Source organism: Furipterus horrens, unplaced genomic scaffold (assembly GCF_987537825.1).
Source record: "Furipterus horrens unplaced genomic scaffold, mFurHor1.1.pri manual_scaffold_5, whole genome shotgun sequence".
Classification (NCBI taxonomy): Eukaryota; Metazoa; Chordata; class Mammalia; order Chiroptera; family Furipteridae; genus Furipterus; species Furipterus horrens.
The window spans coordinates 102455918-102477776 of record NW_028327175.1 but is presented as its reverse complement, the minus strand read 5'-3'; the positions used below and the strand labels follow the sequence as shown (position 1 = coordinate 102477776).

The following is a 21859-nucleotide window of genomic DNA, read 5'->3' as shown; positions in this document are numbered from 1 at the left end:
GTGCGCACGGGGGCGTGCCTGTGGGGCGCGTGCGCAGCGGAGCAGCAAGGCGCGCGTGCGCAGTTCCTGCTGCTGCAGTGGTTGTGTTCCTGCCATGAGGTCCTCGCTGCCGCTGCTGTCCCTGCTATCGCTCCTTCCCGGCCCGTGGATCGAGCTAGGTCAGTGTGTTGGCCTGCCCACCTTGCCCTGGCACCATTTGTTCCAGGAGTCACCTGGAAAGGGGTGGGGAACGAGAGGCGGTGGCCCCTCTGCTCCCGCTTGGAGCAGCCTGAGGCACCTCGCAGAGATTGCCTGTCCAGCGAGGCGATTAACAGCTCATATGGTTGTATTTTACTTCCTTTTTAATTTTAACTCGTTTTGACATCTTTCAAACATAAAAGAGCAGATCGACTAACAGCCCCCCCACACACATCCATTGCCCAGCTTAAACAGTTGCCAATTTATGGCTAATCTTGCTTCTTTGGTAACCCATTTGCCCCTCCCGTGGGGTCATACTGTGGTGAATCCAGGGATACAGTTTTCTTCGTAAGTAAGACAGCTTGAATAGCCAAAAAGTTAAGTCATGAAAAACAAAAATACCATACCATTTTCTGCCTACAAAATTAACATCAGTTACTGTTCAGAATCACCTCCTGTTTCTTAAGTTATAATTTACTTGTTGAATTAGTGTCAAAATAAAGTATATGTTGTAATTGTAGGGTTTTTCTTAATTCCCTTTTATTTTGAGCTTTTCCTGTTTGCTCCATTTTTTTTTCCCCTTGAAGTGAATGAAATCATCAGTGTGAGTGTATCAGAATGAGGATGAGAAGAGGACCAAAAGTAGGATCCTAAGGAACATGAAAAGGCATGGACTCTGCCTTTAAGGAACATTCTTAGAAAGATAACTCCGTAAAGCAGTACATCAAGCCAGAGGGGTATGGCCTTTTGGAGATAGCACTGGCTTAGAAGTCAAGAGACTGGATCTAGTCCTGTCTCCTGCTACCTAACTCTTTAAGTCACTTTCCTTTTCGGGTCCTGGTTTCTCTCTTGGGGTCAAATTAAAGATATTTTTTATTTTATTTTTTGAGACATTCAAACAGCAAGTATGAAGAAGCTCTTTCAATTATTTGATAATTATTGTGCACTTGGGCTAGGTGCCAGGGATACAGTGGCAAACCAGATGCAGTCTTTTCCTTTCTGGAGTACAGAATAGTAAGAACTTTATAAAGAGTTCAGCAAGTGGAGAGGAAGAGATAGAAAGTCAACATGAGCATAAGTAGGGGTAGAAAGGTGCTAGATATATTTGAGGATATAGTGTCTAGATTTACCTAGCTGGGACAAAGGGTTTTGCGCAGAGGAATAGAGTGGTAAGGAAATAAACATTTGTTGAAAACCTATCATGTGCTCAGCATTTTACATTATTTGAATTCCTATGCCTATGAGATAGAAGCTATTCCCATTTTATAGATGAATAAATTGAAACTCAGACTAAGTAATTTGCCTAAAATCACCCAGCAAATTAAGTGGCAGAACAAGAATTTAAAGCCATAATTTTAGGCCTCCATTTGTTGATGAATACTCATTTTTATGAGTATTACATATGATCCAAAACAAATACTGCTATTTGTTCTTTATATATTTATGTATTACTAATGGCTCTTTTTTTTTTTTTTTTTCTCTGCAGGGAATGGGCAGGTGACTAACATGGTTCAGCTATCAGGTGGGAGATTCCAGATGGGAACAAATTCACCAGATGGCAGAGATGGTGAAGGACCTGTCCGGGAAGTGACAGTAAAACCTTTTGCCATTGACATATTTCCTGTCACCAACAAAGATTTCAGGTACATTAGATATTCTTCCATGAGTAAAAGCTCTTTCTAATCTTCATTTTTAGTATCTAAAAGGAAACCAGCTTGTTTAGTATTACATATTTTTGCAGTAATGCTATGGGATAAGTGTTGTCTACATTTTTCAGATGAATAATCTGAAGTCCAGCGAGGTTTACCTTGCTCTCTGTTAGTGGTAGACTTGAGCCTGTAACTCAGATTTCCTGACTCTTGAACCAGTGGATTTTCCATTACACTGGGCTTAGCACTAAGAAATGTGGGCAAAAGTGAGGCACTCCACATAAACGTCTTTAAGAGGGGAGAAGGAGTCATACAAGTTGAGAGTGCCTTAAATTTCCTTTATATTTACTTAGGGAAATGGCATTGTTTTAGGAGTTGAACATTATGGTTTCAGCTCATGCTAAGAAGCCAAGCTGAGCTGCCTTAGTTTCCTCAAGGTGATACATTTTGTAACTTACCTTCAAATGGTACAGGGGTGAATAGAGAGAGAGGCCCTGGGGAAGGAAATGGAGGAAACAGGAATATAATAAAGCAAATGTGGGAAATGACTTAAATGTTACATTTGTGGAGTTACAGCTTTTCAAGATAAAAGGTGATGGGGAAAAATTGATGCAGGAGACACATACTGAAGAAGGCATAGGGATTATTGGAATACCCCGCAGGCCCTTTGACTCAGTGGTTCTACCTCTAAGGATTTGTCTTAAAGAAAGAATTAAAGTTGTCCAAAAGCATTTAGTTAAAAAGGTGACACTGTAAACAACTATTAACAATTTAAGGGTTATTTAAACATATTGTATCAATATAACAGAATGCTTAGCAGCCATTCAAAATCCTGTTGTCAAAGAGAGTTATGAGATGTTAAATGAGGAAAGTCGTCGTTGTCGGCGGCGGCAGCCGTCCGTCTCGAGAGACGATGGTGTAGCTTCTTAAGAGTCCATCTGCACCGCCGAGAATGGCTGTGCAGTCCGACTCGGGAGTGACACGGTATCTGTCTCCTCCCGTGTTAAATCGACATCTTGCGATGACGCTGGAGTGTCCTCTCCAGTGAAGCTGAAGCTACAGAGCCTGGGCAGGGTGATATGGAGGGTCTGCTGTTGCCCATGCAGCAGACCCCCCCTCTCTTCGCAGCTGAAGGATCCAAGGGAAAGACGGAGTCAATACAGCTTGGCTTCAGGTGCGCCGCAGGAGTTGCCGGTGTTGACTACAACGTCAAACCGTCTTAGGGACTCCGGCTCCGGATTTTCTGTCGGGGTTTACTCCCTTAGCCTTTCCCCTAAAGAGGTATGCCGCAAGGCAGCGGAGGTTTTTTGGAATCAGAGTTTTCCTTCTCTGATGTGCCCTGACTGGAAGATCGAACCAGCGACACTTAGCTTGCAGGCCGACGCTCAATCCACTGAGCCAAACCAGCCAGGGTGTAAATGAGGAAAGTAGCTTACAAAATAATATATAGCATGTGATCCCATTTTTTAAAAACTGTGTATATAAAATGTATGTGCATTAAAAAAGAAGTGAAAGTGCATTAGTTGACAGATTTTGCCCATGTTTTTGTGGCTTCCAACTAAAAATAATTCCAGGGAAGCACCTTGTTAAACAGGGTAGGGTAGGGAGAGGCAGACAGAGGGCAGGGAGATAGGGAATGGTATATCTTAGTTGATGTGATCATGAATGATTTTAATTTTTTATTGTCACCTACCTGTATTTTCTCATTTTTCTGTAATACCATGGGTACTGCCTATATATGCTTTTTATAAGTATTTTTAGCCCTGGCTGGTGTGGCTCAGTGGATCGAGTGCCAGCCTGCAAACCAAAGGGTCGCTCGTTCAATTCCCAGTCGGGGCACATGCCTGCGTTGCTGGCCAGGTCCCCAGTTGGGGGTGCACAGGAGGCAATCACACTTGATGTTTCTCTCCCTCCCTTCCCCTCTCTCTAAAACTAAATAAATAAAATATTTTTTTAAAAGCAAAAAAAGTATTTTTAAACAGGAAAGTCATTAAAATTGAAGGAGAAATCACTTCCGATTAGATTTGTACTGTATCATGACAAACCAAAATAGATAGATTCACAGTACGCATCTTCTATATTTCAAATTATGACCTAGTATATGATAGAAATACAATGTCACCTCTAGTAAGCCCCTAAACTTTGCTTAGAACCCATAATTTGTCTGCCTTTCTGGTAACAGATTCTCAAACTGTTCAGATGCTCTGAGGCTGGTAAGTAGCTGTTCCTACCAAATCTAATCAGCTCCTCTATTCTCAATGCCCCTCTGATGGGTGAACAGTATCTTTTTGTATCAGAGGGCTGGCAGAGATGAGGTGATAATGAAAACAATCCATTTACCCCAGCAATCTGCTTGCTGAAATTTGGTAAACCGTACCAAACTATACGAAAATCCATTCTTAAATCTCAGCAACTCATTTTTTTCTTTAAAATTTTTTTTCTTTTTTTGTTTTTTCAGCAACTTATTTTTATTTGATTCAATTTCTTTCTTCTGTTAGATGGCAATGATAACATCTGTTCTGCCTCCTGCCATGATTGTTGTGAGATTAGGTATGTAGGAAATGCCTTTCAGAAAAGAGACCCATTCCCCACCCTTGAATCTTCTCAGAATCTTTATTTATAATTTTGAAAAACTGGAGATAACCCATATAACCTACAGTTGGTGAATGAATAAACAAAATATTGTGTATCCTTAAAGTGAAATACTACTCAGCAATGAAAAGGAACAAACTACTGATACCTTCAACAATATGGACAAATCTCAGAAGCACAACACTGGGTGGTTTAATTTATGTGAATTTACATTCCAGGAAAGGCAAAACCACAGGAACAAAAACAGATCAGTAGTTATAAGGGCACAGGGGAATTTCGCAGCGTGTTTAGTGAAATTGCTCTGTTTCTTGATTGTGATAGTGACTATATGCTTTGTCAAAACTCACACACACACAAAATACATTAAAAAGACAATTTTAATGTGTGTGAATTACACATACAGCAACAGATTTTTAAAGAAATTCTCCTGCTCAGGTTTTCTGGTTCATTCCTTGGAATTCATGAGAACTCTGTGATGTGTGACTTACAGGATAAGGATATAGGAGCGTTTCTGAAGCAGGAGAGGTGAGGGTGGAGCACAGCACCCTTTCAACTTAACAAGTGAAAAATCTCTTTTTAGGGAGTTTGTCAGGGAGAAAAAGTACCGGACGGAGGCTGAGATGTTTGGGTGGAGCTTTGTCTTTGAGGACTTTGTCTCCGATGAGCTTAGAAACAAAGCAACTCAGCAAATGAAGGTGAGAAAATCTGGGCGTACAGTTGAGGGAATGGGAGGGGACCTGGACCTGGACTCCTGTGGGATATGGGGTCACCTGGGCCACAGCAGAAATCAAACCTGAGAGCTGGAGGCAGGGAAGAAGCGAGAAAAACCCTCCTTGGAAGAGTCAGATGAATGCACTCTCCCAGGAAGTTAACCCTGAGCTGGTTTCTGCATAGAGAGACTCTGTAAGGACCCAGATACATATAGAGTTCAAGACACATCCAGAACAAGCAGGAGAACATCTTGACAAGCCTCCCTCTAATAAGGACTGTGAGATGTCATGCTTTAAAGATTCCAGACACAGCCTCACTTGGACCACCTGAGTCTCAGCCTGAAGTCTTTGCTCTGCCTTCTGTGTCAGGAGGCAGGTGCCCTCACTGGGTTAGAGCATCTCGCAGTCATGCTTCTGTTTTTGACCATGCTCTTTTTTTTTTTTTTTTTTTTTGTAGCCTGTTCTTTGGTGGCTTCCAGTGGAAAGGGCATTCTGGAGACAGGTAAGTGTTGGTTCCTTTACCTTGTTTTCTACCCTTGGAGGGCTGAGCACCCTGCATCCCTTGTCCATCTAGGAATACTGAGTTAAAAAGGAGGACTGAATATTTCAGGAAAACAGCCAAGCAATGCTGTTTCCTCTGCCCTGATCATTTTCCCCTTGCCTATTCCATTTTCCTTTTTAGTCACATGTTCAGTCTCTTCTTTTTTTTCTTTTTTTCTTTTTCTTTTTAATCCTCACCCAAGGATATATTTATTGTTTTTAGAGAGAGCGGGGGAGGAAAAAACACACCAATGTGAGAAACACCAATTGGTTGTCTCCCATACACGCCCCAACTGGGGATTGAACCGCAGCCTAGGTATGTGCCCTGCCCTGACCTGGAATCGACCCCACAACCTTTTGGTGTATGGGATAATGCTCCAATCAACTGAGCCACCCGGCCAGGGCTGGTCTCTTCTTTCTGACTCTGGTCCCCCCTTCACTCACTAGGCTATTTCTTTCAACTTCCTTGCTTCACCTAGTGATAAAAGCTGAACTCAGGTACCCTCAGCCTTGCCTTCTTCAGACTTCCATGCGCTCCCAGAGCCTGTCTCACTTTGACCTGGCTGTCAGCCTGCAGGTCCCGGCTCTGGCATCCGAGAGAGACTGGAGCTCCCCGTGGTACACGTGAGCTGGAATGATGCTCGTGCCTACTGTGCTTCGCGGGGGAAACGACTGCCCACTGAGGAAGAGTGGGAGTTTGCTGCCCGAGGGGGCTTGAAGGGTATAAAGATGCCAGGGCGATTTCCCTTTGTTATTCTCTTCATCCTACCCTGCATGGGGCGCTTTAGAGGGTGGGAAGGGTCCAGACTCCCTAGAGCAGTGCTTCTTAAAGCATGTGGGGCGGGACCAGTTGCTGTTGTCCTTTTCATTTCTAATCTATGTCAGATCAGTACCATGTAAAGTGCCATAAAAATTAATAACTGGAAACATGGAATGAAAAAGCACATAAAAAATTTTTATTGTTGCAGATTCTACAGATGTTACATTTCAGAAAATATAATCAGTACAACATAGCTTAGAAAAAAAGAGAATTATCCAAACTACATGCCTTTTCCATAGATGTATAAGGATTAGTATTTTAAAAATTATTTGCTCATAACTTTGTTGTTCTGCAATCCTAACAAAAAACAAAGTTATGAGAATGAAATAGCAATTCCCCATATTTAGCACCTCTACACACTCTCTGAATGAATAGGAGCTATACCAATAGTCATAGTTATGAGTGCAATAAATGAAGTTGCTTGTTCATTTAGCCAATCTAAGTCCAATTAACAAGTTTCTCAATGGTTACCCTCAATTTCTGCACCGATCTCAACATGAACTGGTAACAAAGAGTTTATAGACTGGCACTAATCAGAACCACACCTAAGATTGCACTTTCCTAGAGTAATACAGGAGGCCAGGGCTCTTCATGCAATACTGTGAGTGGAAGGGCTGGGCAGGGGGAATATAAGTAAGTAGGCCTTCTTTTCTCGACACCTCCTAACCTCCTTTGGGTTCCCTTGCTCTGTCTTTCCGAACTCTTCACCTCTCCTTGCTCTCCTGGCAGGTCAGGTTTACCCCTGGGGAAACCAGTTCCAGCCAAACCGCACCAACCTGTGGCAGGTAAGACATCCATTCCTCCCTCCAGTCCTTTCTCAAAGCAATGAGACCTGCTGTAGGCTAGGCATTGTGTTAAGCTGTGGGATTCAGAGGCTTGTGTTCTAATGGAACTGGAAACGGTAAAGGGAAGAAGCTGAAGACGAGGTGATAGTGCAGAGTGTGGGCAGGAGTAAATCAATCATTCCTCTCCTAAGAGTGCTGGGGTGACTTCACAGAGAGGATGACATTTGAGCCGATTACATAGGAGTTTGCCAAGTGAAAAGTGGAGGAAAGAGTGTTCCAAGCATAACAGAAGAAACCACGTGAGTGTTGGCATTATATTAGGAAAGGGTACTGTGTGCTTGGAAACATGACAAATTCAGAGAGGCTGGAGCATAGGGAAAACAAGGTTGGGGTGTGTGTTTTAGGAGGCAGTGCATTGGAGGCAGATTTAGAAGAAGCAGGTGTGCCAAGATACGGTTTTAGATTTTACCCTCTAGGCAGCGGGGGGCCAATGGAGGTGTTTAAACAGGGGACTCACAGTATCAGATGTTGATTTGGAAGGATGCTAACTGTTGATTTGTGCAGGACCAAATGAAGTAGAGCTGCAGTGGTGGCAGGGCTCTCTGGATTTGAGTCTGTGGCAATGGCCCAGGTGATTATAAACACTGGAATTAAGTGGAAGTAGAACAGAGAGGAAGCCAAATGGGAGAGGCATGTCTGGGAAGATACAGGGTTTAGCAATTAATCAGATGTGGTCGGATGGGAGAAAGCTGGGCTGTAGCCTGAATCCAAGCTTGGGCAACAGGGTGGTGGTGCTACTATTATCTAGAACAGATATGTGCTTGTTGGGTCAGAGGGATAGAACTTGATCAGTGTAGGATCAGCTTAGCTTAGGATGCCCTCGGGTCATTTATATGTTCAGTCAGAGGTTGAAAATGCAGTCTGAAACTTAGGACAGAGGTCTGGGTCAGAGCAAGTGTCTTGTGAGTCACCAACATACACCTTAGGAAAGAATGAAGTCCCCTTGCTCAAGAGGACTGCAGAGCGAGGGGAGCACAGCATCAGTATTTTAGGGGGGAACATTGAAAGGACATGAGGGGGAGACTGACCTTTTAGATGATCTTGGGGTCAGAGCTTTGCAGAAAGAGATATCTGAGATAAACTATTTGATCTTTGAGAAATTAACCATTTTGAGCCTCAGATACTAGTATTTTATTTTATTTTATTATTTTTTTATTTGACACTTTTCATTTATCTCATACTTGATTAGGAAGTTATACAGGGTTTCAACGATTTTATTTATTTATTTTTAGAGAGAGGGGAAGGGAAGGAGAAAGAGAGGGAAACATCAATCTTTGCCTCTCGGACATGCCTTGACTGGGGACTGAACCTGCAACCCAGGCATATGTCTAATTATGGTTGGGGGCCAAAATCCTTTTACAAGCAGGAACAGGCTGAGAAACAGTTGCTAATTTTTTAAAGGGAGAAAATACCTCACAGCCTTGGAAGGATTAAATTAAAAGACATAGTTCTGGCCGGTGTGGCTCAATTGGAGCGTAATACCATAAACCAAAAGGATTGTGGGTTCAATTCCCAGTCAGGACACATGTCTAGGTTGCAGCTGATTGATGTTCTCACTCGATGTTTCTCTACATCTCTCTCTCCCTCCCTTCCCCTCTCTCTAGAATCAATAACCATGTCCTTAGGTGAGGATAAAAAATAAATAAATTACTTAAAAGACATAAGTGTAGCAGCCCTAGCACATAGGAGGTGTTGAATAACTTATAGCCTCTTCATCTTCCCATTCATAACAGCAACTTTCATAGAGTCATGGCAGCTGAGCCAAATTTCATGGGAAATGAGAAGAATGAACAAGTTGAACAAATTGCATTTGCAAAAATGGGTTAAATTTTCAAGAATTTTGGTGGTAAAGAGAAGAGATGAGGAAGGGAGAGTCAGGGCAGATGAGGGAAGTTAAACCTGTTGGTGGTAGAAGAGAAAGAGATGGTACAAGAGAGCATAGGAGGGCATCAGTGGTTCCTGAGAAGACGGAGGAGGGGCCATTTCCAAGGTGACTAGCACATGGGATTTGAGGCAGAGGGGAGGAGGTCTCTGAGAGCAGAGAAAGTGGGAGTGGAATGGGCTTGACAGAGACCACATGCTTCCTAACCCAGCTGGGAGGACATGAGGCAACTGGTTTGGGAGCTCAGGGTGGGAACCTCAGGTCACTGCTCCATGCCCTTCCCCCTATTCCAGAGGATGCAGCAAGATGACCTTGGTTTTCCTGGGGGCAGGCAGAGACACCTGCCATGGGACAGGATGGTAAATCTTTTAGCCTAAATGTCTTCCCCTCAGGGCAAGTTCCCCAAGGGTGACAAGGCCGAGGATGGCTTCCATGGAGTCTCCCCAGTGAATGCTTTCCCGCCACAGAATAACTACGGTAAGATTTCACATTGGGTTGCTGTCAACATTTACAGATTGGTTGGTGGGAGCATGCTGCCCGGGAGATGAGGCAGAAAGAAGCACCGTGCATGGCTAGCAGGGTGGGTGTGGTGCTTCCTATAGAACTGACCTGCCTCTTGTGCTGCAGGGCTCTATGATCTCATGGGCAACGTGTGGGAGTGGACAGCTTCACCCTACCGGGGTGCTGACCAGGACATGCGTGTCCTGCGGGGGGCATCCTGGATTGACACATCTGATGGCTCCGCCAATCACCGGGCCCGGGTCACCACCAGGTGAGGAGCTTGGTGGGTGGGGACTGAGGGTCTGGGACATGGGCTCCCAGAGCAAGGTGGCACCGGAACTGGTGTTGGCACTGCTTCTGCATCTCTACTTCCACCAGGGCTTGTGGGTATAGAAAAGAAAGCAGGCAGTGCTTGCCAGGGAAAACAAAACAGTCCAGGACAACTTGTGCCTTTTCTTCTTGGCCCTCGGCACCAAGGAAGATTTTGCATCTGGCCAGCACCTTAATTATGTGGATTTCTCTCCTGTCCTCATAAGTAGATGTACAGAGGCAGGGAAATAGAACAGCCACATCAATAGGTCATGGCCGTGGATCATGGGAACATTTAACTCTTCAAACTGGTTGGCACATGAAAAATCATTTTCTACAATCATTTTGATTTACAATTGAGTTAAAAGTGGGCTCAAGTGTGTCCCCGGATCTGCTCATTTCACACAAATGGTTAGTGGTGGCACCTACATGGTAGAGTCCCAAGCTCCTGGTTTCCTTCTAGGACTTTCTACTTCATTCATCTGTAGATTTATTTTGTTTGATCTCCCTGCAATGCCCCCTACTCCTTGATTCCATAAAGACTGTAGAGAGGACACTGTTTCTGTGGCCTCAGGATATCAGATTTGCAGATGTTTCTTTGACCCATAGAAGCATCTGTATTCTTTCACTTCCTTGTTTAGGACAGGTAGTAGAAAAAGTACTGGCCTAGAAACCAGAAAACTGGATTTGACATTGATTCTGTTGTGCCATTGAAGCAGTGGTTGGCCTTGGGGCAAGAAATTTAGATCTTTCTTGTATCTTATCCTAGGTCTATAAAATGATGAACAAATCCTGCCTTCCAGAGCAGTTGGGAAATAGGAAATAAGGGAATATATGTGAAACTTCTTGAAAAGTATATAGAACTGACTGGCACTATGATAATCTCTCTTTAAAAACAAATTTATTGATTGATTATAGAGAGAGGGGGGGAAGGGAGAGAAAAAGAGAGAGAAAGACATCAATTTGTTGTTCCACTTATTTATGCATTCATTGGTTGACTCTTATACATGCCCTGACTGGGGATTGGACTCACAGCCTTTGCATATTAAGATGACACTTGAACCAACTGAGCTGCCCTGCCAAGGCCTATGATATTCTCACTTCTTGTGGACAGGTTCCTTTGGCTGAGTTATTCCTAACTACCAACAGTCAAAGTAATAGTTAATGGCCTTTCCTGCCCTCCAGCGCAATCTCCTGGGACCACTCTCACTTCCTCCACCCTGTCCCAGGGGCACCCCCAAAACAGGCTTCTTTCCAGACCATCCCTGCCCATCGCAGTCCTCAGGTGCCGCAGACCACAGCAGGCCCTGGGAGGGGAAATGGGGAAGCTGGGTAAGGCCCAAGGCCCCTTTCTCAACAGCTGTTCATTCTCTCTCCTCTCCTTTGGTGGCAGGATGGGCAACACTCCAGATTCGGCCTCAGACAACCTAGGCTTCCGCTGTGCTGCCAGTGTAGGCCGACTGCCTGGGGAGCTGTGAGCAGCCATGCAGAGCTAAGGAGAGCAGCCCCCCTCGACCGCGTGCAGCTCCCTGGCTGCATTCCAAGCACAGCCAAACTCAAGCTTTTCAACTTAAGCCTCAGGAGTGACTGCCTTTCCCGCCCCCATCCCTTTGTGACAGGTACCTCTCACCAGGGCAGGAGAGGCCTCTGACCTCAGAGGAGGCCACTGTCTCTAGGTGAAGGGGCCCAACTCACTGATTGTTGCTGGGAGCTGGGTGTTTCTCTCCGAGGTCAAATATTAACCCTATAGGGGCCAAATTCTCAAACAGTTGGGTCAGAGTACTTTTAAAGGCAGTTTGTTAAAACATTTTAAATCTGTTCCCTTCCCCTATTTCGTGTCTGTTTCAGGGATCTGACATGGTTTTCTCAGGGCAGAATTTCCCCAGTTCTCTGTTTTCCCAGCAATTTGCTGTAGAAAAAACAAATGCTCCCTTCATTTGCCTCATTTATAGTGTTTTATGTGCCTCTGAAGGAACCTAATTTCTACTATCTATATGTAAAATTCAGTAACATGGTCTCTTTAAAGCACAGTGTCAGTCTTTAAAAGGGTCTAGGAGAACCTAATATTTACCAGGCCAAACTGCATTGAGAAAGTCACAAAGTAATAATACTCCAGAAAGACAAATATGAGAAGTTTCCCTTTCTATTGTTAATTATGTAAGGGCTTCCATATGCCTCTAGGAAACTGTCCCTTTGAGAAGAACCTGCTCTATGGTGTCACTGGACGTTGGGAGGGCGGTAAAATCTCCTGTGGTTGTATATCTTTCCTCAGGCTGGGACCCTGAGGGAAGTGCATCCTAGTGTCAGTAGCTCTGGGCCTCTCATGAGGAGAAATTGAGAGGCAGTACAACTGGGAAGAAGAGGAGCAGGAAGGCTCCTGGCTATCGAACCATATCTGGTCCCCTCCTCTGTGGGCCTGGCCCCAGCTGCACTTACCATTGTGTGATAGGGTGCCCGGCTCTTGTGCAGAGCCTCTGAGAGGGGATGATGGCCCAGTTCCAGGAGTCCCAGCCAGGACCAACTATGCCCACAGCACAGAGGCCAGCAGCATACAATGTCATTCCTTTGACTAATGTTTCTGTGGCTTCCTCTCCCTGCCTACCCCCTACTCCCCCATCCCTCCTGCCAGCACCTCAGTAGTCCTCCTCAACCAGGGAGAGGAGCACAGCCTTGGGTGTGTTCTCAAAGAGGGCAGCCCGGTTCTGCTGCTGGCCCTTCTTCACCCAGTGGCCATAGATTCGGAAAGCGTAGGCATCGATGAGTCGGCGCAGAGGTCGGAGGGCATAGGGGTCACGAATGACGATCTCCCGGGTCACAGGCTTCACCCGGTGGTACTGGTAGTAGATCCTCACTGAAGCCAGCACTGTCAGAGCAATCACCTGCAGAGGGCCGGGACTGAGAACCTGGACTAGTCCCTTCAGGCCTGTCTCCTCCCCATCCAGTGCAGGGAGACCCTGAGCTTGTTGTCCATGAAGGCTGGCATGGCTTCTGTTGGGCCCTTCCTAGCGTTCCCACAATTCCTACCCTACCAGAATCTGTAGGCATTTAGATTGTTGGAGCCAGTCAGGTGACATCCATCTTCCCTGAAGCCAGAGAAAGTTCCCAGAACCATTATGGGTAGATGGGAGGGGACAGGCAGATACCCTGGAAACCCTGAGAGTATAAGTAGTAGTCCCTTGGGGGACAGAAGGGGACTTGGCAGCTTGGACTTGAGGCAGCAGCAACTACCTCAGGGCCCTGGGTGGGAAGGGAACTTCAATACCTTGAACTTTCCTCTGGGGCTGAAATGACGCACTTCTTCCACATCGTACTGCTGGAAGAAGGGATGTGCTAAGGCCTCTTCCGCTGAAAGGCGACCCTGTGGGTTCACCACCAAGAAGCGGGAAACCTGAGAGACAAGGGGGTGGGTACTGAAAACATCAAGGCAAGGTCCCCTCTGGCACTTCAGAAAACATAGGGTCTCCCCTGGCAGACCTCTCCACCCTGTGGCACGGCATATCCCTGTCCCCCCATGGTGGACTTCCCCTCCCCTTGCCTGGCCCCTCACCAAGTCTTTCACGGTGTCCGAGTAATCATCCCACTCAGGTGAGCCAAACTGGTAGTTGCCACTCATGATCATCCTCAGCATCAGCATCTGCTTCCGGTGCCAGAAGGGCGGGGAGCCAGCCAGTAGGGTGTACATGATGACTCCTGTGCTCCACCTGGCACCAGGTGGATGGGGAGGAAGGCAGGAGGGCTGGCTGTAGCTCCAGCCAATTCTCCCCCCCCCCCCACTCAACCCTGCACAGTCAGGTGTTCCTGGTCATGGTGGCATCCCCATCCCTTCCCTAAACACACTCACATATCCACCTCCTTCCCGTAGCCTGGGTGGTCATCGTTCATGGAGCACTCAACGATCTCAGGGGCCAGGTAACTGGGAGTCCCACAGATCTCTGCGGGAATAGTTACCATCAAGATAGGTCAGCTGGAGGCACTTGGAAGAAGAAGGTCCAAAGAAATAAGATGGGAACAAAATGGCGCTTGGGCTGGTACTCTCCTAGCACTGGCCAACTTCAGGGCCAAAGGGCAGGGCCAGGGCTGGCTCATGGGGCCACCCACTTGGGGCCTGGTGGTTCCCTGGTTACATCTGGTCATGCAGTCTTTGAACTCAGGCAGTAGGAATCTGACTCAACTCAGTCTTGAGAAGAGGTGCTACCTGAAAAGGCACTTAGCCTTGAACTGATAGGATTTTTTTATTCTGGAGTGGGGGTGGGGGGGGAGTAGGGGAGAAATTTGGTCAATCTCTGTTCCTGGGAGAGTTAATGAGAAACCCTGAGCCCCTGGCATGATTCAAGGCCACGTTACCAGACCTCGTAGCTTCTTTCCTGGCTCCAGCTGGCAGGAAAAGCCAAAGTCTGTGAGCTTGATGTTCATGTCATCGTCCAAGAGGATGTTCTCGGGCTTCAGATCCCGATGTACAATATTGAGCTTGTGCAAGGTGCAGATCACCTCCAGCAGGGATCTCATAATCTTTCTGGGGTGGGACAGGCACATGTTACTCTTCTCTCCTACTCCACAGGGTCAGGTAGCAGGCAGACAGACCAAAGCCCACATACCAGCCAGACCACAAGTGAGAGAGGACAGTCTAGGCTGAGCCAAGGAGGGAGGGAGGTCACAAAAGCCAGTGGTACACACCCCCAGCCCAGACATGTGCACGCCATGCCCCCTCCAAGCTCTTGGTGCTTGTAGCACTAGGACTCGGGCAGGGAGGGAGGAGAGGGGCAAATGGATCCTCACCTGGTTTCCTTCTCACTCAGGGTGACCTTCTCAGTGAGGTAATCAAAGAGCTCCCCTTTCTTCATCCTGTGGGGACAGAGGGTTTGTAGTTGGATTGGTCCCAAGACCACCCCCTTCTTACCCTGCTCCCTGGAGATCTGTTTCTCACCCTAAATACCTCCAGAGGCAAAGGACCCAGGTCTGCAGGGAGGAGCCGGGGAACTGAGTGGAGAGGTTGTGTGGGAAGAGTGGAAGGAGAGCAAGGGTGGCTTGTGGGCAGGATGGCACCACTGTGGGCTTCCCCCCCTCTGTAGAAATGACAGCATGGCCTGGGATGTATCAGGGCTGGGAGGTAAAAGTGGCCCAAGGGCCCAGGCCCAGATCAGGACAGGAGTATCCTGATATTTTTCAGGAACAAATGAAGAAGCGGCAGTACAAGTGTTGGAGGAGCAGTGTTGCCTATTTTAGGATTAAGAATTGCAGTTCAATCTTCTCACTTTTTGGGATGATCTATAAAGATGTCTGCTAGAAGAATCTAGTTATAACCCAAAGGGCAACTTGGGTCAGCATTAAAAATAGATTCCCCAAGCAACTTCTTCAAAGGTTAGTGACATTTGAGCTGCCCCCAAGGACAGTGCCACTGAGCAGAGTTGGGACAGCTATGGCTGGTCCAGTCTGAAGGGGCCCTGGGAAAGTCTTCCTGGGATAAACAGGGAAGGTGCATCCTGCCCTTCCAGGGAAAGCAGGTGGATTCCTAGGGCACAAGGGACTTTGCCAGTGTCACAGAGAGCCAAGAAAACCGTTTTGAGCTTAGCTGCTAAGGCAGGGAGAGGGGTTCTGTTTGAGGAAACAGCCTAGAATTTACCGAGGTGAGCCTTGTTTTATACAATATCTGTACTGTGTTCCTGAAAAGCAACATGTAAATCCACTTTTTGTCATTTTAATTCCATTTTTAAGACACTAGGAGGACTTACTATTAGCAATAGCAGCAGCAGCAGCAGCAAAAAGATTTACCTGTAAGTACTGGGGACTGTGCAAGGTCCATCAGCAGGCTCTTACCTTCCTGGCACTGGCAGGTGAATTTTATTCACACACCAAGTTAAATTGTTTCTCCGGGTAAAATAACACTACACCCATTCAGTACAGCTACAGTATGAAATGTTCCAACAATACAAAATCTACTTGAATAGTTTCTCAGGAAATCCAGACCCTAAATTAGCTGTTAGGATTCGAGAGATCAAGACATTCCTTTAACAGTGAATCATGCAGCAGAAATTTCTGTTCTTTAGGGAGGACTCAGTGGAATGGGGAAGCAAAGAGCCACAGAATTCTTTTCCCCGGGAATCTTTTCTAACAAAAACGGTAATAATGACTGAATGCACCATTCACAGAGCACTTTGTGGTGTTCGAATTTGATGCTTAGAGCCTGGTGACATAGGCAGAGTGGTTGGTATCATGTTTGCTTTCTTGAGAAAACAGGAGCTCATTCCAATAGCCCTGCTAGTACAGAAGCAGGGCAATGGTGACATGTGACGAGGCTGAAATGTCCATCTTAGAACCACACTCCAAATACAACCTCTGCCTCCCTGGTGGGTCTCTTGCCTCAATACTGCTGTCTCCTCCTTCCTACTCTGGCCTCCTGACAGTCAGTGAGATCCTTTCTGAAAGTAAATCAGGTCACATTACTCTCATGATGTCCCCCTCCAAAGTCCTTACCGTAGCTAAAATGCCTGCAGAACCTGGTCTTTGATACTGACCAGCCTTGCGTCCTGCCATCAGCACAACCTTGCTCCACACCCCCAGCCTTGCTTCCTTGCCAATCCTCCAGCATGACAAGCCCATCCTGCAGGGCCCTGGCTCTGGCTCTTCCGTCGGCTGGAAGGCTCCCTCTCCAGGTCTTGGTTTGGATTCCTCCCTCACTTCATCCAGGTCTCTGCTCAGGTCACCTCCCGGAGAACCTTCCTGGACCACGTCATCGAAAGGAAAGAAGGCCCACCTCTCTCTAACTGCAGTTCACCTTTGTGTATTATATATGTAACTATGTGTATAGATTATGGTTTGCTGCACTCTGTTCACTGCCTGTGAAAATTATTACATGAAGTCAGGAACCTTATCTGTCTTGTTCATTGCTGTACCCTCAATGTCTAGACTAAGTATTGAATGACCACCATCATCATTGTTCAAGCTAATAGTTATTAGCATTTACATTGTTTAACTGTGCTATTATTACTCCCACAATACTGATGAGAAAACTGATACTTAAAACATCCAGCCCATAAGTGGTGGACCCAGGATTGAAAACCTGACAGACTGACCCCAGGGGCTGATCTGCCTAAAGCTTTGTGATCTTATTTGGCATCCACAGTGTAGGGGGTTGGCTGCTGTTCTCCAGGAAGCCCTGGGTGGGGGACCACAATACTAGGTCCTCCAATAGGCCTCAGGGTATGGCTGGCTCCAGGGCGGGTTACTTACAGATCGAACACCAAGAAGAAGGAAGTGTTGGTCTCATAAGTGTCCTTCAGCTGTACTGAAAGGGAAATGGCTGGCTTGTTTCAGGTAGCAGAGGAGCCTGGGCAGAGGCACTGGACATAGGGGCAGGGGGATTAAAGCTGCTGGAGCTGACTTCAGAAGAGGAAGGGGTATCTGGAATTTACTCAAAGGAGGCCCACCAAGGGAGGGGGCAGGCCCAGGGACTGCACACCCCCGTCCCCCCACCCTCACCCAGCCCCAGCCCTGCCTGTGACTCCTGTTTGGCTGGAAGAGGAGGCTTAGAGCTGAATCCCCAGAGAAGTCCTCCCGGAGGTTGGAGCTGGGAACCTCAAGCCTCAGGACACTGGGCTGGTGGGGCCTCAGGGTGTGGGAGGCACTCTGCACAGTTCTGGTGAGCTGCACAGTGGGGCTGCATGCCCTGACTTGGGTTATCAGGGCAGAAGCACTGCGGAGCACCCCGCCGTGGCCTGGAGCCATCACTCACCTATATTAGGGTACCCTGACACCTTTTGAAGGATGTCTACCTCCTTCAGTGTGGCCTCTCGCAGCTCCCGCACCTCCTCAGAGCTGAAGCTGCCGCCGCCGGTGATATCAATGATCTTCACGGCGTACTCCTGGTACGTGGGCTTGTGGATACAGCGCCTGACCACACTGCTAACTCCCCTGGGGGTGCAGAGGGCAGATGGTCTCAGGGCCCCTCACTCCACAATGTGTCCCAAGACCAGGCCACAGCACAGAGGTCCTGCCTTGTCCCCCAATTTCCTGTGAACTTTTGGGGCCAGTAGTATGAGAAGACACAGAGAGGGTGATTTGCCTGAAGCTGATGAATAACAAGCCTGGTCTCAGGCCTCTTAACCCCCAGTTCTTTCACATAGAGAGGGAAGCTGTACACTTACAGCCAATCCTCTGACCCCTGACTCCTGACCCTGGCCCAAAGCTGGGTCTGCACGTGCTTGTCATCAGCATCAGTCAGGATTGTGGGAAGCTCTTTGCCAGGAGAGATCTCTGATTCAGGTATTCTTATACCCCCTTAGCTGTCCTGTTCAGGAGGGGAGGACCCAAACTGAGGGATTCTCCAAGTGCACAGTGCTTTGAGGGTGGAAATGGGCCCAGGGCTCAGGGTCCAGCAGAGACTGGCAACCGTGCAGAGCCGCCTGGGACCTAGGACAGCCTCACCTGCCCAGGATCTCCTTGGTCTCATAGTTCTCATAGAAACTCTGTGCGGAATGGGAGTCCAGCAGTGCCTCGTCCCGGGTCATGCTCAGCTCCTTGGAGGTGATCCTGAAGGGCTCTGAGATGGGAACAGAAAGAAGCTGTCAGCCTCCCTGACCTAGGTGATGTGTTCCTTGAGGGCTGGAACCCTCAAGGAGCAAAGGGCTGGCCTATGGTGAATGTTCAAATTAATGATCGTGAGTTGGGAAAATGTTCTGAAGAGAGCTCAGCACCGTTCTTCCCACTGGCTGTAAACTCTTGGGAGCCCAGGTGACCAGGTCTCCCTGCACATTCTTGCCGAAAGCTGCTGCCCCCCTGTAGGAGTGGCCGATAGTCAGCCAGGCCCAGGCCCAGGCCCAGGCCCCGGCCTGCAGCAGGACATCAGGCCATGAGGCCACGGGGTTAGCCTTGAGGAAGCAAGCACAGCCTTGATTTAAAAAAGAACCATGGAGAAACTCCTTCAGAGGACAGATTAAAGTGCTGTTTCCTTTCCTCTCTGAGGAGATGAGCCTGGTGCTTCTTTTTCCTCTGCCTCCTCTGCACTTGAAAAGGTAAAAAGCTTCACAATTTCACCTTTCTGTTTTATTTTTTAAAATCCTCACCCAAGGATGTGTATTATTTTTAGAAAGAAAGAAAAGGAGGGAAGGAAGGAAGGAGAGAGAAAGTGAGAGAGAAACACCGACCAGTTGCGTCCCATACACGCCCCAACCGGGGATGGAATCGCAATCTAGGTACGTGTCCCAATCAGGAATTGAACCCTCAGCCTTTTGGTATATGGAACAATGTTCCAACCAACTGAGCCACCCAGCTAGAACACAATTTCTTCTTAATATGCAGCTCTTACAGCCTCTCCTTACCTACCCCAGTCCTGTCTGAATCTGAAAACACCCCTTCTTACAGAACATGCTTCCAGACCTTCCCATTGCTCCTTCCTCACTCACTTTATCCTTAACCTGGACTTTCATCATCACTCTTTCATTCATTCAGTCTTTTATGCTCTTTGTAAAGCCCTGTGCCAGATGCTCTGAGGGATGCCGAGCTTGAGGGGGAATCCTGGCCCCAGCCTCTGGTATCACTTGTCAGTCAGTGTGTGCTGTCACCTCCCCCATTACACAGTGATCTTCTCTAGGATGTCCCAGTTCCAGCCACCCCACCCCTCTGTGTCCAGTGCAGATATGTAGCGCCGTTGGTCCAGGGTCCTGTTGGCAGAATGCCCCCTGTCCTACCTAATGATGGCCAGTGAGCCTGGAGGGGTCCTGCCAGTGTGGGACCGTACAGAGCTAGGACACTCAGACCTGGGCACAGAGGAGCTGAGCTGGCCAGCTTTGCTTCTGCTATGTAGAGGCCACTGGAGTACTGACCTCAGATGAAGAATTTGAGGAATGGAGACATCATCTCCCAATAGGAAGAAGAGCAGATAGAAAAAATGGGTGCAAGCTGCTGCTCAGCAGGGCCAAAACTGCCTCTAGCCCCACTTCTACTGCCCTTTCTAGGCCCAACCAGGCCTGGCCTATCAGAGGGGTCAATTTGCTGACCGGCCAAGCTGCAGCACTGGCTGCCTCAGGACTCAGGCTGGCTGTTCCAGGAAACCCAGTGTCCCCACCACTGAGTGTCTTGTTGTGAGAAGGATAGGAATAAAAGTCTCTTTTGCCAGCAGCAGGTGCCTGGGCTGCTCACAGGCTGCCTCTGCCCTACCAGCGACTCCAGCTGAGCACAGGAGAGCCTGTTCTCCACAAAAACAAGTTCATTTCCTGGCAAGTCCTTTTAAGTTCCCAAAGCTGGGTAGCACCAGATCCTTCCCTTCCCGCAGCCCTCCATGAGCAGAGGGTCTATCTGAGCCCACTACAGGATGCCATCCTGGCTGGGGGATCGATTCCATGGCAGGACCAGGTGCAGCAAGTTCTGACTGCATTCACCTCTCCTGCGGTGGGGTGGGGGAGGTTTCTCTTGCTTCCTCCCCTTGCTCTAGGCCTAACTTGGGGCTGACTTTGTGCCTCTGTTTACTGCCCCCACCTCCACCCCTCATACTCTTCCCAAGACCCTTTTGAAAAGGGTTGGCAAATGAATTTAGTCCTTTCTGGAATAACATCCCTCCCCCAAACTCAGTTTGAAAAGAGTCACAGGGACCCACTTTTTATAGATCAATTCCTCTGGGAGAGGGCTTCCAGAGCCAATGCTGCCACTCTTCTGGTCCAGCTGCCTTCAGAAGGGAGAAGTGGGTCTAATGGATTTTGGGGTTTCTATCTTCTCTACCCCATAGCCTCTCCCGCTCCCAATCTGCCGCCTTGCTTTTGTCCATCACTAAACCAGCTACTCACTGTTAGGTCCTCGTAGGCCCTTGGGTGAACTTGACAGGAATCTCAAAGGTCCCAGAGCCCCTTGGGGAGAAGGGACAACAGAGGACTGAAGTGTGTCCCAAGCAGACACTTGTGGCCGGAGCAAGATATTTCACTGCTCTTCCTTCGTGCTTTGCTGCTTGATGAGGCAAGGCTGCGGTGCCAAAAATAAACCACAACTGCAAACCCGGGATGCAGGCCAAGTCTCACTAGGGGTGACCTCTGGCGGAGGGTGAGGGAAGTTCGGGTGACCTGGGACCAGGCATGGCAGCATGAGGTGACCAATCTTCCTTCTGGAGCTCACTTTGCCTCCAAACCTAGAGGATATAAAGCCAACCTGCTTCTCTGGGAGCAATTTCTGTTTGCTATGATCAGGAGAAACAACACACTGGTGTATCCACCCTACTGTGTTCAGACCTGACATCAAGATCTGCTCAGAGACAGTTTATGTGGCTGCCCTACAAACTGCAGACCTTAAAGGTTAGGGAACATCTCCTTCAGGAATTGACCTCTGATCTGCCTCCATTATTTCATCCATAACCCATTTTGTTTTCAGCCTGCAGTTTCCACTTGGAAGTTATGTGTGTCAGAAGAAGCATATGGGCTGTGTGTGACCCTGGGCTCTTTGACTGAGGGTCCTCATCAGTATGATTCTAGTCTTAAGAGGCTGACAGAATTGGAAATAATGTATGCAACATGCTGGTACACAGCAGACACTTGTTTATTGCTCTCCCTTATTCTACAACCACCTTTTTCAAACCCTGAATTCTAATATACAAAATGGAGGGCTGATAGTGCTTCACATGAGCTGAGCCAGTAAACACTCATTTGACTAGAATCTTATAAAGCACTTCACTTGGACCCCAAAACTGATATTAGCCAATTTTAGCAGAATGTGACTTGTACACCATCAAAAAAATAGATGAGGGTCTACATCAAACCCAGATGTGGGCCCAAGTGCTCTTTATCATGCAGACCATCTATTTTTAACTCTCAAGAAATCCTTTGCTATATTGCTGTATAGAAAGGATTTGAAAGACT

General features: G+C 47.5%; 2 protein-coding genes across 2 annotated transcripts; one reads left to right on the top strand and one right to left on the bottom strand.

Moving 5' to 3' along the window:
* The first annotated feature begins 68 nt into the window (after positions 1–68).
* SUMF2 (sulfatase modifying factor 2) lies at positions 69–11564 on the top strand. The gene is made up of 9 exons (XM_090276936.1): positions 69–158; positions 1664–1820; positions 4999–5113; positions 5586–5630; positions 6239–6389; positions 7218–7273; positions 9608–9692; positions 9843–9987; positions 11419–11564. Exons 1-9 carry the CDS (start codon positions 95–97, stop codon positions 11501–11503), a joined length of 903 nt encoding a protein of 300 aa, XP_090133062.1. The 5' UTR covers positions 69–94; the 3' UTR covers positions 11504–11564.
* PHKG1 (phosphorylase kinase catalytic subunit gamma 1) lies at positions 10910–20930 on the bottom strand. The gene is made up of 10 exons (XM_090276937.1): positions 20801–20930; positions 18447–18561; positions 17755–17933; positions 17253–17307; positions 14802–14867; positions 14375–14538; positions 13867–13957; positions 13573–13726; positions 13288–13413; positions 10910–12904 (listed from the first exon to the last, which is right to left on the bottom strand). Exons 2-10 carry the CDS (start codon positions 18527–18529, stop codon positions 12659–12661), a joined length of 1164 nt encoding a protein of 387 aa, XP_090133063.1. The 5' UTR covers positions 18530–18561; positions 20801–20930; the 3' UTR covers positions 10910–12658.
* Positions 20931–21859: the final 929 nt, after the last annotated feature.

Excerpts from the sequence above, each read along its gene's own strand:
- SUMF2 (XM_090276936.1), top strand. The coding sequence starts at position 95 with ATGAGGTCCTCGCTGCCGCTGCTGTCCCTGCTATCGCTCCTTCCCGGC. Across the intron at positions 159-1,663 it reads CGGCCCGTGGATCGAGCTAG|GGAATGGGCAGGTGACTAAC; the intron begins GTCAGTGTGTTG and ends TTTTCTCTGCAG. Across the intron at positions 5,631-6,238 it reads AAAGGGCATTCTGGAGACAG|CCTGCAGGTCCCGGCTCTGG; the intron begins GTAAGTGTTGGT and ends CCTGGCTGTCAG.
- PHKG1 (XM_090276937.1), bottom strand. The coding sequence starts at position 18,529 with ATGACCCGGGACGAGGCACTGCTGGACTCCCATTCCGCACAGAGTTTC. Across the intron at positions 17,308-17,754 it reads GTCAGGGTACCCTAATATAG|TACAGCTGAAGGACACTTAT; the intron begins GTGAGTGATGGC and ends TTTCCCTTTCAG. Across the intron at positions 13,727-13,866 it reads TACGGGAAGGAGGTGGATAT|GTGGAGCACAGGAGTCATCA; the intron begins GTGAGTGTGTTT and ends ACCTGGTGCCAG.